The sequence below is a fragment of the Protomyctophum parallelum genome (assembly GCF_964188405.1).
Source record: "Protomyctophum parallelum genome assembly, chromosome: 2".
Classification (NCBI taxonomy): Eukaryota; Metazoa; Chordata; class Actinopteri; order Myctophiformes; family Myctophidae; genus Protomyctophum; species Protomyctophum parallelum.
In genome coordinates this window covers 43,701,125-43,720,888 of record NC_139699.1, presented here as the reverse complement: position 1 = coordinate 43,720,888, position 19,764 = coordinate 43,701,125, and the positions used below count along the sequence as shown (strand labels likewise).

At 41.5% G+C, this 19,764-nt stretch overlaps 1 protein-coding gene across 4 annotated transcripts; it reads left to right on the top strand.

Moving 5' to 3' along the window:
* Positions 1–573: 573 nt before the first annotated feature.
* LOC310854848 (troponin T, fast skeletal muscle isoforms-like) lies at positions 574–19,530 on the top strand. 4 transcript variants are annotated; one of them, XM_083759567.1, is made up of 12 exons: positions 574–2,073; positions 4,367–4,384; positions 5,120–5,134; positions 6,619–6,637; positions 10,255–10,300; positions 12,563–12,679; positions 15,536–15,613; positions 16,950–17,060; positions 17,513–17,625; positions 17,742–17,832; positions 18,990–19,030; positions 19,232–19,530. In XM_083759567.1, the coding sequence occupies exons 1-12, from the start codon at positions 1,929–1,931 to the stop codon at positions 19,266–19,268; spliced, it is 831 nt and encodes a 276-aa protein (XP_083615693.1). In that variant the 5' UTR covers positions 574–1,928; the 3' UTR covers positions 19,269–19,530. The 4 variants fall into 4 exon arrangements, with proteins under 4 accessions (XP_083615693.1, XP_083615692.1, XP_083615694.1 ...); XM_083759566.1 differs by having other exon boundaries at positions 575–2,073; positions 5,117–5,134; XM_083759568.1 differs by lacking the exon at positions 5,120–5,134 and having other exon boundaries at positions 575–2,073.
* The last annotated feature ends 234 nt before the right edge of the window (positions 19,531–19,764 follow it).

The window sequence follows — 19,764 nt, the reverse complement described above, 5'->3', positions numbered from 1 at the left end:
TCGCGCAACTAACTATAAAGCACCCTTAGTATATAACTTCATATTATTATTAATAGGCCTACACAATTATTCAGTGGTTCACAACTCTGGTCCTATTGAACCGTAGTGTCTATTGGTTGTCTGTAGTCTGAATATTTAACCCGTAATCAATGATGTCGCATAATTCAGGTTTATTAAAGTGGCATAAAAGGCCAAGGCTACACCTGTAATGACATTTATTGATCGATTGGATGCTTTATTAGTCAGAAATATAAACAGCGCATTAAAAGGATATCACAAAAACACCCTGAAATGGCTCGTTTCTATTGTGATCATATGCATTCAATTAATCAACATAGCATAACAAATGTACAAATTATACATGAAACAGTTGACTTTAGGAGATGAGAACCATTGACTTTAGAACATCTAAACATAACAGTTCTTATGCATATTTAGCAACAATCCAATAAAGAACTGTATAAATAATGATGTAATAATTATTCTGCTTGTTTTTTTCCCCTTTTCACCATATCTTCTTTTTGCCAAACGTGAAGACGAGGAAGGTAAACCTGACTGAATCAACTTAAAAATGTTCTCCATCCATATAGTACTAATTAGACAAGCTGTTCCCTCGCCACACTCTTAATCTGACGTGTGTTTGACGATGCCCAGTGTCTGCTTAGCCAGTTGTCTTTATGACTCACCAGACACTGATGTTTACCGTATTCATGATTTGCTATCGATTTTATTATTTGTTGACATACAACTCCTAAAATTATAATTACTGATTTAACATCAACTGATTCTCCTGGGCAGATGGACAGATAAACAGACGGATGGACAGACAGACAGACAGACAGACAGACAGACAGACAGACAGACAGACAGACAGACAGACTGAGTTACAACTAGGCTAAACATAGTGTTAATATTACCTTCAGATTTCGGTTTCTGAAGATCTAAGCTCACACTGCTACCTGTCAAACACTTCCACATTAAGGGTGACATCTCTGACTGAGTGACTTTTTTTGTTTTGAATGACAATGCTAAAAAAATGTGGCCAAAAAAAGAAGGAGACTTTTGTCTGGGCTTTTTCCACATTCTGTGTGGCGTGTGGCGTGTTCTCCCACCATAGGAAATGATTTAATCAACCTATTAATGTCACGTTCTGTTTTTAATGCACAATGGCGTTAACTTGATCTCTTTCCCATCAACTGTTCCCAACCCCATCTCTCCATTCTATTCCTGTCCCAGCAGTGCTATCTCATGCTCATCCACCAAGTCAATCAATCAAGCTTCACTATTTTTCTCTGTGTAAAGCCTAATTTATGCTTCAGCGAAAACTGTTTTTTTTAAACTGAACCAACACATTTTAATTGACGCACATTTTCAGTTGAAAATGTCGTTTTTTTTACATTTCGTGACTCGTTTTCGCCAAAACATACATTTTTATAGGCTTATACCTCAGCCCCAGTGACAAGACCAAGCTGTAGAAGGGATTTATACTTGTGTCGCACACCAAATATCACAGATTCTGTACGACGCTGGTGCGAAAGCAAGTATAATGGCACGTTTGGGCAATAATTCTACTCGCATAATAGGAATCCATATATTTATTTTTAATCAAGGCACGTTGTTATACAGGACACACACACACAGCAACATCTGGAGATTTTATTCCAACCTTATGCAGAGTTAAATTAATTGGGGGCGGTATTGAGTAACCATGGAACAAATGTGTGCAGCAAGCTTCTTGGATCTGGCAGCGTCAGGTTAGAGTTAAATTATAGCATTCCGGATTTGACTGCAGGGGCACCCGCGCAGCCCGGCACTGGGGCTGACCGAGGTAAAGTGTTGTGTAATTTTCTATGTCCCTGTCTCATCCCTGTGGTCTTCATTTATCACCCTTCTTTTGAACCTCTCCCTGAACCTGGTGGCTTTACTGCATGCCCCGTGCTGCCCCGCCCCACCTAGCCCAGGAGGAGGAGATAGTAGAGGTAGAGGTGGCCCCGGAGGCCGAGGCCGAGCCAGAGCCTGAGCCAGAGCCAGAGCCTGAGCCAGTAGAGCCTGAGGTGGTTCGTGAGGTAGAAGGTATGTGGCATATCGGGGGCGGCTCTCTTCTTCATAACCCCCCACCAATTCTATATACTCCTATACTGTACAGCAGCGAACAGAAGGTCTGGAAGATATCTCCCCTATTTTTTCTGTTCCCCAGGGGTCTTTAATAAAAGGCGTCCTTAATGCCGACGGTTTAAAAAGTCACTGTTATGTATTTTCACTGGAGTCCAGCACAGGCATTTTATTTATTTTGAATTTCCATTCCACTGTAAACAGACAGACAAAAACATATACTGTAAATATCACAAAACAATTATCTTACGGGGTCCCCATGGCGCACTGAGCCTCAGTTCAGATTAACAATCCAAGTCTTTCCACACCGTGCCTCCCCTTCATACAAGCCCAGTATGAAGACTGCAATAGATGTGCATCGTGGTGGAGGGCAAGTGGTTTACATGTGCACAATACTGTGATTATTTGGATTAATTAGGTTGAGGTGCTCAAGTTAAGCGTTCCCATAGTTTGAGGGTGCACCGTTTCTCCTAGAGATTATATAAACGTCTTGATTTTGTGAAATCAGTATGCCACATATAATTGGCCCTTTCAAAGTGAAGGTACTGTAACTAAGTAACTGTTACTCAAAGCCATATTCAAAGTAACTATACTTTTGTAATTTGTACTTTTGCATCAATAGTTTTCAACACAAGTAATCTACAGTAACAGTATCATTCTTTATTAGAATGTTCTAGTTAAGTATACTGCATTCTTTCCATTTTGAATGCCTATATTGTCCTTATTCTGATTAAGATAATCACGCTAAAGTGACACACCAGAATGGTCAGTCTTAATTGGGTTCAGTACAAGGTATTCGTGTGTGTGCATGTAAAGTTTTCCACTGACAACATCCTAGACACTGAGCACTGCATTGGCCTTGTCTCAGTCCCTTCCTTAAACCTGTGCAATGCACATCTATTGGAAAATATGGCGTGCCAGCAGCATCAAGCTAGCACCTATCCATTATCTGTTTAATGATCTGTTCCCTACAGAAACCCAGCCACCACCCTACCCAATGTCATCATTCTGTTCCCTACAGAAACCCAGCCACCACCCTACCCAATGTCATCATTCTGTTCCCTACAGAAACCCAGCCACCACCCTACCCAATGTCATCATTCTGTTCCCTACAGAAACCCAGCCACCACCCTACCCAATGTCATCATTCTGTTCCCTACAGAAACCCAGCCACCACCCTACCCAATGTCATCATTCTATGACTGTATCTGTTCCCTACAGAAACCCAGCCACCACCCTACCCAATGTCATCATTCTGTTCCCTACAGAAACCCAGCCACCACCCTACCCAATGTCATCATTCTGTTCCCTACAGAAACCCAGCCACCACCCTACCCAATGTCATCATTCTGTTCCCTACAGAAACCCAGCCACCACCCTACCCAATGTCATCATTCTATGACTGTATCTGTTCCCTACAGAAACCCAGCCACCACCCTACCCAATGTCATCATTCTATGACTGCAGATGCCACTTAAATTCATCATTCCAATGAACATAAGTCACATCTGCTTTAAGACTCACAAATCAGTATCTGTCTGGCAACAAAGACTTTCATCCTATAGGATCCATCAGCAATAGCAAACAAATCCTTGCAATTCTCATTGTCGTTAGCTAGTCCAATTAGGTAATCCAAAAAGAAAAAAAGGATTTGCCTTGTTTCCATCACATTTATTTCATGACAGATTTCCCACGTGTGTTTTGAACGTGTATTCTGTGTATAAGGGGAGTTAAAAGAAAACAAACTGCTCTTTACATGACTTAACGCTGCTCTCCATTGATGGCCACCTATTGACGTACAGTATATGAAATTTGCAAATATGACCATCCCTAACAGAATGGAGGGCGTGGGCGCTGCTCTCATGTAAAAGGCCATTTCTTCATCTCCCATTGGTCCATGTACTGTCCATTCTTATCTATGTGCTTGAATGACGAATGTGGTGGTTTTAAGCTGTTTGACACTGCTATCTCCATTTGCTCTGAAGCGTTTACATTGGGGTGTTGTAAGTCAATGAAATTCAGAATCTTATATCTATTTGCTCTAATGCTCATGTGCATTGTTTATTAATTTCCAAATTGTGTTTGTATACACAATACACATGTAAGAATATAAGAACACCTCAATTTTGGTAAATGCGCTTTTTAAGCTCTGCATTGTAGAGACACAAAGCTGCATTCTGCCACCGCAAGCCTCTGGAGTGTTGGCTAATGGTGTTTTATTCTGCTCTTGCTTTGGACGCTTTGCTGCATGCAGAGGCCTATGAAGAGGAAGGTACGTTCACTTGCATTCTTCTATCTGATCTTCTGACTGGACAAATTGCTTTATAATCAGGGGCGTCGTTTGGGGTCCCAGACGATGGTAATTGCCCCCCTATCGTGTTTAACATGTTACAGACATGTGTCTTGTCTGGCATCATACTTTCATTAAGCCACCTTCAAATTGATGGCCCTATTTTCAGAATGTAATTACAGGGAAGCTAAAATAGCTGATCTAGCCTTCCCTACACACGTCACAATGCGATGCGATAGACTGGCTATTTATGTTTTAAATATAGGGCTTAAGTGGTCACTTTCTTGCCAAACTATTTTTTTCTAAAATGACGCCTCTGGTTGAAGTTGGTCTTTCCATATTAGTCAGACATGGAGGTTTTGTACAATCTGTAACTGGACACTGCAGTCCAGTTAGTCATCCAAAAGTACTGATCAAAGGTTCTAAAGGTTCATGGGTGTTTAATAGTTTATATACACAATACATACTATGTATGTATCTATGTATGTATATATATACAAAACACATGGCAATAACAAAATAGACATAACAGAAGTACAGAATTAAATTATAATGCCATTGGGAAAACTCTAGTATTCCAAATCCTCAAGATACAATATCAAAATTTAATGTCTGAGCCGAGGGCACCAAGCTACAGTATAATGACCCACAGCTCATCTATGCTCTGCTTCTTTCTCCTTTTGCATGACATGACATGATCATATGCCCTGCCAGAAGAGGGAGAACAAGATGGTAGTTTGTATTTCCTGCTGATTCGCTCTTGCCTTGCCTGTTGTTGATTTGAGTGTGAGCGTCAAGTCAAATCCAAAATTCCTAATTCGAAAAAATAACAACTATTTTGAAGTTTTCATTAGCAATACAATTAACTATTGTAGGACAGTCAAACTGACAATCCTGTTGTAGTGGTTTTTTTGTAAGTGTGTGTTGAAGTATATTTAGAGCAACAAGCTCTAAACAAGTATTAGCATATTTACACACTAATTCAAACCAAAATTAACTATTTTCTGAAGACAGCCCATGATAGTCAATTCATGGAAAAGGTTTGCAAGTACACAACAATATTCTTCTTTAAGAACTTCATGAAAATCTCCCTAAGATATTCAAATATACTGTAATGTAACAGAGAAAGAAGGCATGGTTGATTTCATGTAATATAGTCCGGCAGTCGGGGTGTGGACTGGGAAAATAAATGTATTGGCCAAAAGCATTGTCTATATACATTCATGAATCCACTTGCTGACCGGCTGTTGGTATTGAGCAATTTGTTTTATAGGGGTTTATATGTGATCCTACCGTTAACATCCTATAGAAGGCAAAAATGTCAAACCTTCCTTATGCTTTAAGTAGCATGTCAAACTAGGGGGTTTTCATGATTCTGAATCCATTCCAAGCATTAGTTTTGCACAAAAAACACTCCTTGGGCTAAAAACAGCCATAGCCACTTGCCCAAATGTGCCCAAAATGTGCTGACCTCATCACATTTGTCATGACGGCTATGGCCGCTTTTAGCACAAGGAGTGTTTTGTGTGCCTTATATAGGATGTTAATGGTATAGTCACATGTAAACCCTATAAGAACATTTGCTGAATGCCGACAGCCGTTCAGCAAGTGGTTTCATGAATGTATGTATGTATAAGCCAATAAAAAAGACTTTACCAACTTTTGTACATTAAACAAAAGACACCTGTTGGCTGCCGGACTAATACAACCCCTTGTTATAAACGTTGAAAGCTCCCCTCTATTTAAATTACTTGGCTTTATGGTAGAATCACTTAAGTCTCTATTCTGAGTATTCTCCACTTCCATGCACGTAGTAGGGGAATTAAAGTTGTGCATATTATAAAAATGTACAACTTGAGGTGACCAGACCACTATTGGTTACAAAAGTGCAAAGTGCATTAAAGTTGTAATTCTTTTTGGATTATTGTATTTGCTGAGATTGTCATGGAATGCTTACTCTTTACTATTGTGTATTTACAATTCTTTTTCATTGGTAAGAGACTGAAATATGGCCACATTGTGAAGTGTTACAAAATATAACACAACTGAAAATACAGTCTACAGTATGTAACCACAGTTACAGTTTGCCCGATTAACCAAGCAAACAAAACACCCAATTTAGCCTTTTGAAACCCGGTTACTCTTTACAAATGTGTTTCTCTAACGAAACCAACTCTTTTTCTCCCTGTTCTTATATGTTGGGACCAAATGAACAGAGGAGAAGCCAAAGTTCAAGTGAGTATGTTGTTCCAAATGTGATAATGTGTTTAGTTCTTAATAGTAGTTGTCCCTACAATGCATGCATGACATCATGGAACAGAAGCATCTCTGGCCATGGACACACACTGTATGAACAATCTGCACTATCGTAGTGCAAGTGAAATGAAGAGTGTGGAAGTTGTATAATGGTTGATATATATATGGAAGCATAAAGCTGCTAAAATTCTAATGAAATGGCAAATACAAAAAGTAAATTGATTCATTTTCAGGTCATTAACGCATTTCTTGAGACAAAACTTAATCTAAAATGCAATTTACATTTAATAATAATAATAATAATAATGAATTGCATTTTTATAGCGCTTTTCCAAGTGCTCAAAGTGCTTTACAATGGTTCATTCATTGGGAGGTGAAGCGGCAAACAGTCTTCCCACATTCACACACCAATGGTGGCGAGCTCACACCGACCGACTTTTTGGAGGCAATGTAGGGTTCAGTGTCTTGCCCAAGGACACTTCGACATGTAGACAGGAGGAGCCGGGATTCGAGCCGCCGACCCAGGGATCATTGGACGACCTGCTCTACCTCCTGAGCCACAGCCGCCCCGTTTTAATCTACAGATGTGCTCATTCTATGACACAATTAAAATGATGAATAAAAGATCATTTGATTTTCAATTTTCAAAAAGAATGCCCTGCTAATTAGTGGACAATATTAAAATGAAGATGCAATTTAGAAATGTTCTAATGAAATAAGATATATCATAATGAACGCATTCAAGTGACTATAATATAATGCAATAGCATTTACATTTCATCTCCAGGTGTGCTCATTCTGTGTGGATGCGGTGTCGTCCACAGTAACAGTTTTTGTATTACCTTTCGTTTTAAATCGGCTGATAGAACCCGATCCCCCTCCTCCGGAGACGCACACCCGTGCGGGTGTAGCATGTGTGCCCCTCCGCAAGGGAGACCAGCATGAGGGCTAACGAGGCCATCAGCATGGTAGCCAGTAATTAACCCCTAACTAAGGAGCCGACAGCTCTGCTGCCTTAGGTGCTCCATGAAAGGCTTGATGGTTAACCATCTCATACGCTGCATGAGATGCGGGTGAAATGGGTTCCTGCTTCCACTGGGGGCCCCAAGCGACAAAGAGCTGATCACTCTGTCTAAAGGTCTCATGAGAGCCCTGCCCTGACAGGGCAGAGACAGTTCCACCGAAGAGAACAGAGGTGGGTTGGAATGCTGCCCAGGCTGCCAAGACCCTGTAGTGGTCAGGAGGTGGCTCCTGATGCAAGGGCAGGTCGTCCAGGGGCTGCTCTCTGTCCATCACGTCCCCAAGACAGTCATATAGTCAGCGGAGAGCTGGTGAGGGGGGAGGGGAGAGAGATGGGCGGTCTGGACTGTGGGGGCCTATAGGGCCTGGCTGCTTCATAGAAGTCCTCAGGGCTGTAGTAGGTCAAGTCCTCCCTGTGGTCCCACAGGGTGGAGCGGAGGTCCAGAGGGCTGTGGCCCCTCTCAGCTCTGCGGGCCGCTTAAAAGACCACTTTTCAACCTATCTTCATATAATAGGTCCTCACCACAGTCTATGGTCCTCACTAATAATCATGAAAAGATGGCACGATTTTTTTCTACTCAGTCTGTGTCTCATCGGACGGCTGTGGGCAGTTTAGAAACTTCCAGTGACATCATCATTAGGCAGATTTATTTTTTAAACAAGATAAAATATTTTGATTTTCATTATCGTGAGAACGATGGCTTCCATTTTCGCATTGCAACTTTTCAGGACTAGAAAGCCTGCAGTTTCTATTAGCTTGTATTCCCCATCGATGATGTCACTGGAAGACGGTTTCTGAACTGCCCACAGCCCTCCTATGAGACACAGACCGAGTAGAAAGAAATTGCACAATTTTTTCATGATTATTAGTGAGGACCTATTATATGAAGATAGGTTGAAAAGTGGTGAAGTGGTCCTTTAAGGAGTGTAGATAGGCTGTCGGTGGTGGGGAGCTAGACGTGGACCTTCCCATTACTGCTAGGAAGCATATGCATATTACTGTGGGAAAGTGCAATTATCCAATCCACTAAGCAACTCAAAGCGTGGGTGAATAGTGAATACAAACCATTTACTATTTTGGCAAATGGTAACGCTACAAAAACATTTGCCAAAATGGCAACCACAAGTTACCAGACGGCTCACAGACGACCCCATATGACTCTCTCCAGAGGGACTTAAGCAAGTTAAGCTAACCAATCAGGAGCCAATGGAGTCAGCACCATCAGGGGAATACACTGGGGATCGGCATCACATAACCAGCTGTCTGTGCTGCTCATCCTACAAATGCAGGATGATTACAAATGGGACATACGTGTAAATGGACAAGCTTCTCAATTATATAAGAGACCACTAGTAGGCTACGCTAGTACAATAACAACAGGTTATGGTAATCGCACAAACACACATTTACAAACTTTTTTCCCTCTCCATTTATGAAGGTCCCTTTTCCCATTTGGCCAATAGAAGTAGAGCACACCACACTGACACTATAGTATAGACTATAATCAACATAACCACAAGCCCATTGTAGGCTATGACTTTTATGCTATGAGTAATGTAGATAATCAGAAAATAACTCCTAAAAAAATATAAGATACTGAAACAGGCGGAAGTGTTCTCTGATTAGCCAATGGATACGTGTCAATATTATATGGTGTAGCCTAAAACAAACAAAACTAAAACAAAGTGGGCAGAGAGAGAGAGAGAGAGAGAGAGAGATACACAGCCTTGGCCTATTTAGTGTACGGTCACAAATGCATGAGAGAACAGGAACTTCTGTCTACATAGCAACATCACTTCACTTGGAGTTAACTTTGACTCGTTTGACGTCACCTCACCATGTGTTGACCACTCCCCTGCCATCGCGTGTGTGACCATAGCCTTAAATGCCTGTACACAGCTGCAGACAATGAACTCGTATAGTACAGTAGGCCTAGATTTTGAAGGTGCGTTTTACCATGTGGTAATACATAAATTGGCCTCGCTCTACTGGTGTTTTTCAATAGAAACAAATTATTTTGAGGCATAAAGGTGACAGCATGCAGTGCAATAGGAATAATTAACCCAAATGTGACAAAGTCATGTCATGTCTTCTATGGTGCCAGCCTGAAGAAATGTAATACCACAATCCCCAAAGTGCGCATTCCGTATGTCAGCTGACTGGTAAAGAGAATAGTACGGACATGTTGATTGGGTACGTCTCAAACACGCCTTAAACACACCCATGACTAATTCAAGGCCGTTTTTGCGCAATCCACGGGGTGTCGAAAGCGCTTCTTAACATGCCCAAAATTGCAATATGACATACCACACGCCCCCAGCTCTAAAAACTGTAATATGATATGTAATATTATTGGAACTGGTTAATCGACCTGATTATACCTGCTTAAAGAAACCCAGGCGAGGGTTGTCACACTCTGCACAATGCAATTGTACACAAACAGCACCTTACAATCAATATCAAACAACATCATTAAACTATATCTTGCATTATTCATATTCATATTCATATTCATATTATTAATAATAAATAATAATAAGAATTAAACCATTTTTGTTTTCTTACTGTTCTATAGACCAAGTGCACCTAAGATCCCTGATGGTGAGAAAGTCGACTTTGACGTAAGTTAACCGAGCATCTTCTTAAGCACTCTTCTTTACCTTTACCAGGGCACACGTTCATACCTGGTACAGCATAGGACCCTGACTGGGGCCCATTCAGGTACCTCTAGGTACAGCATAGGACCCTGACTGGAGCCCATTCAGGTACCTCTAGGTACAGCATAGGACCCTGACTGGAGCCCATTCAGGTACCTCTAGGTACAGCATAGGACCCTGACTGGAGCCCATTCAGGTACCTCTAGGTACAGCTATAGGACCCTGACTGGAGCCCATTCAGGTACCTCTAGGTACAGCATAGGACCCTGACTGGAGCCCATTCAGGTACCTCTAGGTACAGCATAGGACCCTGACTGGAGCCCATTCAGGTACTTCTAGGTACAGCATAGGACCCTGACTGGAGCCCATTCAGGTACTTCTATAGGTACAGCTATAGGACCCTGACTGGAGCCCATTCAGGTACCATAGGTACAGCATAGGACCCTGACTGGAGCCCATTCAGGTACCTCTAGGTACAGCATAGGACCCTGACTGGAGCCCATTCAGGTACCACTAGGTACAGCTATAGGACCCTGACTGGAGCCCATTCAGGTACCTCTAGGTACAGCTATAGGACCCTGACTGGAGCCCATTCAGGTACTTCTAGGTAAAGCTATAGGACCCTGACTGGAGCCCATTCCGGTACTTCTAGGTAAAGCTATAGGACCCTGACCCTGCACCATTCAGGCTGTTCTCACATTTGCCACCTTGAGAGTTAATTGCCAAAGACGAGCACTGACATTTTATTTCATTCCATAAATCCCCCCACTCCCAACATTAGCTGAGAAACATTTCTGTTACAAATTAATGTATCAACTAATATCAGGTTTATTAATTGTTACGGCTCAGTGTCCCATATAGCTTCCATCTTCTGGAAACCGGGAACTGCAGTTTTGCACAGAACATATTAATCCCAAGAATATTATGTCAGAAAAAAGTGGTAGTGTCATATTGTTTCATACTGTATATGTTTCTGAATATTTGGAACGGTTTCAATTGTGTTTGCTTCACCTTGCTGGACATAATGGATTACATATTGATTGATTTACTCTACAAGATTGGAGGGTGGGCTGCTACAGCCTCTGAGCCACAGTTTGGGTATACACTAGACGTCTAGACTCTAATCTCACACCATAGAAGCCTAGCAACTCAAAGTCAATCAGATCGCTACTCACTACTCATACACATACACAGTAAAAGTGTTAATTTATCCATTTGCAAATCAGGGATTGTACAAATGCAGGGGCATTTTAAGATGGAGTGCCTTCGTTTTTCTGTTATTGTCTGCACTACTTGGGATTACTATCCAGCGGTGTGCTAACCTGACGCTGCCAGATACAAGAAGCTTGCTACACACAATTGTTTCACAGTTTATTTGGTTACCCAATACCGCCCCCATCTGGCAAAGTCAGGTTAGCGGTGTGCAGTGACACTGCCAACAATTCGTTCTCAGTGCTTCACAATGCAAATCAGCACAATCAGCACTCATATTCAGTATTGACTAACTGAAACTTTCAAGTGACTTTGGTGGTAGAATGCAGTTGTTAGTCTCTTTATTTGAACATTGTGTTAATTAACCCCTAAACCTATAACCCACTCTACACCAAATCTAACTATAAATGCACCAAAGCTCTGTGTGTACGTCTGTAATCCACGTAACTCGAAAACCATTCGCCCCACCGACTTCAAATTCGACAGTCAGTCGGACCTATACGGTTGTCCAAAACCGCCACAAAAAGGCCTCTGAACAGGTTCCAGGACCAGGCCCCTGCCCAGGGTCCATATGGAGCTGGCCTGTTCTGACATCACAACACTCCATATTTGGACATGGCTGACACAGAACTCCATATATATAGGAATAAAGGGACACAGAGAGACACATACAGAAATATGACATCATTCTGACATCGGACATAAAAGGGACATATCTGAGTGGGGCATTCATTTCCAACTTGCATCATTCCAAGTAGGCCAGTGCACCACTGACACCTCTCTAGCATAATATAATTTGCCAAAAATGTATTAATTAAGCTAATCTTGTAGATCTGCTATTTCCCCCAGTTCATATTTGGCACTCCTAAATGCCTGGCTAACCCATGTACCACCATCAGGCATCAGCGTGTTGAAATCAGAGTTGTTTTTGTCGACTACACTAAACAACACTGACGTTGACTTGAGCTGTCTCTGGCTGACTATAAAGTACGTTCTTCTTTTGGCTTCCCGCAGGACATCCAGAAGAAACGTCAGAACAAGGACCTGAATGAACTGCAGGGGCTGATAGACTGTCATTTTGAGTGCAGGAAGAAGGAAGAGGAGGAACTTATTAGTCTCAAAGACAGAATTGTGAGATGAGATTCTGCTCCAACAGTTTTTGAGCGATGCCTATAGCCGCTCCAGTATACGCAGCTGTGTGTGTGTGTGTGTGTGTGTGTGTGTGTGTGTGTGTGTGTGTGTGTGTGTGTGTGTGTGTGTGTGTGTGTGTGTGTGTGTGTGTGTGTGTGTGTGTGTGTGTGTGTGTGTGTGTGTGTGTGTGTGTGTGTGTGTGTGTGTGTGTGTGTGTGTGTGTGTGTGTGTGTGTGTGTGTGTGTGTGTGTGTGTGTGTGTGTATGTATGTATGTGTGAAGTTGCCCCGAACGGCCAAGGCTCCAAGAACAGTCAGAAACTCCTCCACCAAAGTCCAGTACAGATTCAACAGTGTGAAACCAGGAAAATAATAATACTGAGAAATTAAATTAACACTTGAGCAAACACTACTGAACAAAACCCAACTGGATAAGAGCTCTCTTCAGGCTGTACCTTGATCACACAAGGCCCTGTAGCTCTCCCTCAGGGATATTACCGGTGTCATTGCCCACATCTAACTATTACTAACTAGCCTGTCCCTGCAGCCTCCTTTAAATAGAAGTGGATCCTACCACTGGGCACAGACTCAATTAGCACATTTCTTTTTTTTGATTGATTGATTGAAATATTTATTAACAGTTTGTAGAATTTACAGTACATTTTAAGCACAAACTCAATACAAAGACTGTTAACTGTGAGTGGACGACCCAATTAAGCATTACACTTGTTTACAACAGGGTCCACATTGTTCAATTCATCAAAACATACATCAAGAGACATACAAATAGACACTTCTATGTAGCTAAAGAACAGAACAGGAATTCATCATATAGGAAGCAAAAAGGGAAAAGATACATATACAGTGAGGGGAAATGGGGCGGGGGGGGGGGATTCAGATTTTACAGAGGCCAGTTTCGAATTGCAGCCATCCGTAGGTGCCCTTTGAGAGCGGTTTTGAAGGAGTCAAGGGATTCACATGTCTTAATGACTGTTGGTAGGGCGTTCCACATTTTGGTGGCATAGGAGCGAAAAGAATTTAGTCCCTTGTTTGTGCCGAATCTGGGTTGTACATGGTTTGTTGCACTCCCTCTGGTGTTGTGGGTGTGGACTTCGTTTACATTAAGGAAGTATTTAGACAGGTACATGGGTATCTTGGTGGTGTATCGAATCTTGTGGACCAGACCCATTGCAAGATGCTGTACTCTGTCGTCGACCCTAAGCCATCCCAGCCTGTCAAAGTGGGCAGGGGTGAGGTGGGTTCGGGGGGTGAGGCCAAGTAGGAGCCTGACCAGTTTGTTTTGGGAGGTCTGGAGCCTTGTTTTAAGGGCCTTTGAGGTGCTGTGGTACCAAGAGGTGGATGCATAGTCAAAGAAACCTTGTACGAGGGCTCCTGTTAAGGTCTTCAAGGTGTTTTTGCTGACCAGTGAGGAGATCCTGTAAAGGAATCTTGTTCTTTGATTGACTTTTTTGATTACGTTGGTGGCCATTTTATCACCGGAAAGATTGGCCTCCAGGATGGAACCTAGGTAGGTAATTTGATCTTTTCGTGTGATAATATTGTCACCCACTCTAACCAAGAAGCCATCTGCCTTGCTGAGATTACTATTTGATCCGAAGAGGATGGATTCAGTTTTTCCCAGGTGTAAGGATAGTTTGTTATCAGCGAGCCAGGTGCAGATTCTACCGAGTTCAGAGCTGAGGGTCTTTTCAACCTGCAGTTTGTTCCTGTCCGAGACCAGCAGTGCTGAGTCATCTGCGAACAGGAACAAGTTGCAGTCACAAGCTGAAGTCATGTCGTTAACATATATTAGGAACAGTAAAGGCCCTAGTATGCTTCCTTGTGGGACGCCACAGCTCACTGGGAGGGGAGGGGACAGTGTTCCGTTCACCTCCACCATCTGTTCTCTCCCCTCCAGGTAGGATTGCATCCAGCTCACTGATGTGCTATCAAAACCAATATCTTTAAGCTTGTTAACCAGTATGGAGTGGTTCACGGTGTCAAAAGCCTTTTGGAGGTCCAGCATGACCATGCCGCAGTATTTTCCAGCGTCCACCTCGTGTTTGATGTGGTCGCTCAAATACTTCACTAATATAAATACTTCCATCAACAACACCTTGAATAAACAGTAACCTAAACATTCTCAATAATGTGTTACAATTAAACAAGTCTAAATCAGAATGAAAACTCAATGACAATTACTCAAAGCATAAGAAGACACCCCTCCCCTGCCTAGCACTTGGCCCCTTCCTAAATCAAGGGAAATGCCACCAGCCGTGCAGGAGAGACAATTAGCATACAAAAGTTTAAAACATTAGTCCTTACTCCTTGCATGTTATACAAAGCGGTTTCCTGTGTCTTTGTATATAGGGCACGGGTTGCCCCGTGGTATGTATGTATGTATGTATGTATGTATGTATGTATGTATGTATGTATGTATGTATGTATGTATGTATGTATGTATGTATGTATGTATGTATGTATGTATGTATGTATGTATGTATGTACTGTATGTCCGTTTCAGCATGGACAGCTGCAGTAGCACTCTGTGACCTGGGGTGGCACTGTTTGGGCGCCTAGCACTGTGTGACCTGGGGTTTGCACTAGTTCAGTACAGTACCGGCTATAACAATCACATAGTTGCACTGCTCAGTTCACACAGGTGTGGTTTTGTAAACCATATTATATTTCTCCTGAAGGGCATATGTTCGTATCTAAATTACATCTAAATCAACCAAATTAACCACATTTTAAAGCAAAAAGAAAATTAGGTTTTTGGTGACATTTTTGCATGCAGTACAGTACTTCATATTTAGCCCCAAGCAATATTAAAGAATACCTTACTGTACTTTGTTTAGGAGAAGCGCAGGGCTGAGCGTGCTGAAATTCAGAGGGTTCGTGCTGAACAAGCCAAAGAACGTGAGGCCAAACGTGAGGTATGTAATTGGGAATTAGAGTTCAAATATGCAAGTTTCTTTCCAGCACTCATAAACATACATGTTTTTCGGTGATTCCATTCATTGTACATGTTACAACGTTCAATGTTTTTGTTTGGAGTAAATTGAGGTCACAACTCTAATACAACATTTCAATGCACATAAATGTACAGTATGAGCGTAATGAATAAAATCTCATGAATCATAAATACCCGCAATGCTTCATTAGGGCGGGCAGACAGACAATCAGTAAGAAACAAACCACTTATCTATATACACATAGTACCAGGTGCGGTAAGTACCTGAGAGGTAAGTAGTAGTAGTAAGCCTTGCCGAGCCATGAGGCCCATAGGACAGGAGCCTATCTCCTGTTTCTGTAGCGTGCTGCGTGAGGCAGCTTGATGTACAAGTACACCCCCTGGACATGACGCTAGTATGTCGCAGGGACTTCCAACCCTTGATGAGTGCCAAGCAGGGAGGCACTGGGTCCCATTTTTAGAGTCTTTGGTATGACCCGGCCGGGGATCGAACCCCGACCTCCCAGTCTCAGGGCGGACACTCTAACCACAAGGTCACTGAGCTGGTCAGTGCAATACCTGAGAGGTAAGACATAAAGGTGCATGAGCATAGCAGCAGATATACTGTACATGATATGCTATGGACTTCAAGTTAAGGTGCGAGAAAACGAAACAAAAGTCAGTGCGTTGCACATGGGATTATGTTGCAAATAGTGTGTTGACCAAATTAACAACTATCTGACAGTATACAGTTACAGTATACACCCTAATAGCCTGCACTATATACAGGATAAAACAATACGCACAAACAACCGCTGTGTCGTTACAGTATCCCATCCTATATCTGTAAAGATTGGCAGCAAAAATATACTGAGGTTTGTAAAGATTGACATCTATGGGTCAATCTCTTACATGTTTTTTTTTACGCCTGTGTGGTTTGGATACCTGGATTGAATAATACAGAAAATATCTGCTTGATAAAGATAAAGAAAACGTTATTGCCCATAAAATGTAACATAAAATGGCACACTGCCAGTCAGTATACAAGAATAAAAACATTTCATAGAATAAATACAAATGCCTTAAAATACTATATAAAAATGCATTCCCATAACACAGCAACATAGTGATCATGGGTTGTATGGATTTGGTTGTAGAGCTATTTAAACAAACAAAGTCTTGCAACCCTTTTTTGCTAACGGTAATGGCTGATGGCAATATGAGAGATCAAATGATGGTGGATTAAGATGTGTAGAGTCATTGTAAATCTGAATTGCCATTTGGATGATTTGTTTACATTTTGATTGGTCCTTTGACAGGCTGAGAGGCAGAGAAAGGAGGAAGCAGACATGGGGAAGAAGGCTGTGGATGATGCCAAGAAGAAGTCCGCTCTAACCAACATGGGATGTGGCTACAGTGGCCTGCAGAAGGTACGATGGAAAAAACGCTCTTCCTGTGCTTCTCTCAATGTTGATATATTCCACGTCTATGACCAGAGTGGTGCAAATTGCCCAAGTTGAATTTGTTCCTATTCAAGCGATTTTCACCAAACCGAACAGAGGAACAGCCATTGTTTAATTCAACTGCATTTCTTTTTCATCACATCCGGTTTAAATGAACCTTTTAAAGATATATTTTTTTTGCGGCTTACGCCTTTTATTGATTTTTTAAGGGACAGAAAGTAGGCTGACAGGAAACGGGAGAGATGGGGGGATGACATGCAGTAAAGGCCGTGTCGGGTCCGGGAGTCGAACCCGCGGCACACCGCGACTGGATCACCAGTCCGGTGCCCAGACCGTTACGCTACGGCCTGGGCTAAATGAACCTTTTTACCTGGAGATAAACCAAACAAGCAAGCCTGGTGATTTTTATTCTGTTCAAGGTGGAGGCAAAGAGAGGAAAGAAGCAGACAGAGAGAGAGAAGAAGAGGAAGGTCTTGTTGGAGAGATGCAAAACAATCGACAACGTTGACAGTCTCAGTGATGACAAGCTTAGGTGACCCACAGGAGGGATTTGACAATTAATGAAGACAAAAAAAATACAATTTCTGGTGTGGCATTGTTATATATTATATTTGTTGACATTAAGATTGATGTGCCATTGATTCTCAGGGAGAAGGCCCAGGAACTGTGGAACTGGATGCACAACTTAGAGGCAGACAAATTTGACACCGTTGAGAAACTTAACAGGCAGAAATATGAGGTCAGTAGCTAACTAAATGATATGATAATGATATAAGGTCAGTAGCTAACTAAATTATATGATAATGATATATGAGGTCACAGGTCAGTAGCTAACTAAATGATATGATAATGATATGAGGTACAGTAGCTAACTAAATGATATGATAATGATATATGAGGTCACTAGCTAACTAAATTATATAATGATATGAGGTCAGTAGCTAACTAAATGATATAATGATATGAGGTCAGTAGCTAACTAAATGATATAATGATATGAGGTCAGTAGCTAACTAAATGATATAATGATATGAGGTCAGTAGCTAACTAAATGATATAATGATATGCGGTCAGTAGCTAACTAAATGATATAATGATATGAGGTCAGTAGCTAACTAAATGATATAATGATATGAGGTCAGTAGCTAACTAAATTATATAATGATATGAGGTCAGTAGCTAACTAAATTATATAATGATATGAGGTCAGTAGCTAACTAAATTATATAATCATATGAGGTCAGTAGCTAACTAAATTATATAATGATATGAGGTCAGTAGCTAACTAAATTATATAATGATATGAGGTCAGTAGCTAACTAAATGATATAATGATATGAGGTCAGTAGCTAACTAAATGCTGCATGCCAGCAGTGGTGGAAAAAGTACTCACTTGTTTTACTTAAGTAAAAGCACCAATACTGCAATATAGAAGTAAAAGTCCGGAATTTAAAATGTACTTGAGTAAAAGTACAAAAGTATATTGGTATATCAGAATGTACGTAAAGTACCAAAAGTAAAAGTACTCATTATGTAGAATGTCCCATTTCAAGTTTTCAAATGTATAAAAATCTTTTGAAAATAGCAGATCTACACGTTCACAAATGCGTCGCAATGCGACGCATTGTGAGCTTGTAGATTGGCAATTTTCAAATGGCTAAAATGTATTATATGGCTGAAGGGTTTAATGTATGTTTTTATATATAATCTACAAAGTAACTAGTAACTAAAGTTTCCAAATACATGTAGTGGAGTAAATGTGCAATATTTGCATCTGAGATGTAGTGGAAGTATTGGAAATACAAAAAATTGTAGCCTACAGTACTTAAGTAAACGTACTTAGTTACAGTACTTTCCACCACTGGTCAAATGTCTGTCTGTCTCGTATGTTCTCAGGTCATCTCGCTCAGAAACAGAATTGACGAGCTACTGAAGCAGTAAGTCCCCACAGCCCGCACCATCACTGTATCCATGTCCCCTATCTGTCTGTCTGTCTGTCTGTCTGTCTGTCTGTCTGTCTGTCTGTCTGTCTGTCTGTCTGTCTGTCTGTCTTGTCTGTCTGTCTGTCTTGGTCTGTCTGTCTGTCTTTTTAACAAAACCACTGACAATCTCTATCATGTGCTATTGACACTTTGCAGCAGCAAGAAGGGCGCTCATACCCGTCGCAGGAAGTGAACGGCCCCGTGCTGAAGACCACCACCAGGAAGAGGTGCCTTGCCCCATGGCTTCCAACCAACAACCCCAGAGCCTGCCAACCACTGGACGTCTTACAGTGTTATTTCTTATGTTAGGCTATTGCAAGGAAATTGGTGGATTTCTTGTGTGTCCCTCAACACCGGACCATTGTTACATTATTTTTTTGTAAATACAATGTGACGTTCTGGCACTAGTGCAACTCTGCTCTCCGCAGCATAATAAAATCCCTATTCAGCCCAAATGATGTTGTGTGTTTGAATGGTCTGGGGTTATTGTGAAGATTTGTGCAGACTTTGTGTTCACTGCTGTCACGGTTTGCGGTGTTAGGACCCCCAAAGAAAAGGCAGGACAAGAAGGTCACATAAACCTCACTTTACTTGGTAAAAGACATACGATAACAGAAGTACATACACTGAACATAAAACCTGACACTAACTTAAGATCCAGCACTGAACAAACACAAGGCAGAGTTTAA

Bases quoted from the DNA above. Each gene is read 5' to 3' on its own strand.
- LOC310854848 (XM_083759566.1), top strand. From the start codon at position 1,929: ATGCCCCGTGCTGCCCCGCCCCACCTAGCCCAGGAGGAGGAGATAGTA. The intron at 10,301-12,562 runs GTAAGTTAACCG...GGCTTCCCGCAG, and splicing joins GTGAGAAAGTCGACTTTGAC to GACATCCAGAAGAAACGTCA. The intron at 15,614-16,949 runs GTATGTAATTGG...GTCCTTTGACAG, and splicing joins AACGTGAGGCCAAACGTGAG to GCTGAGAGGCAGAGAAAGGA.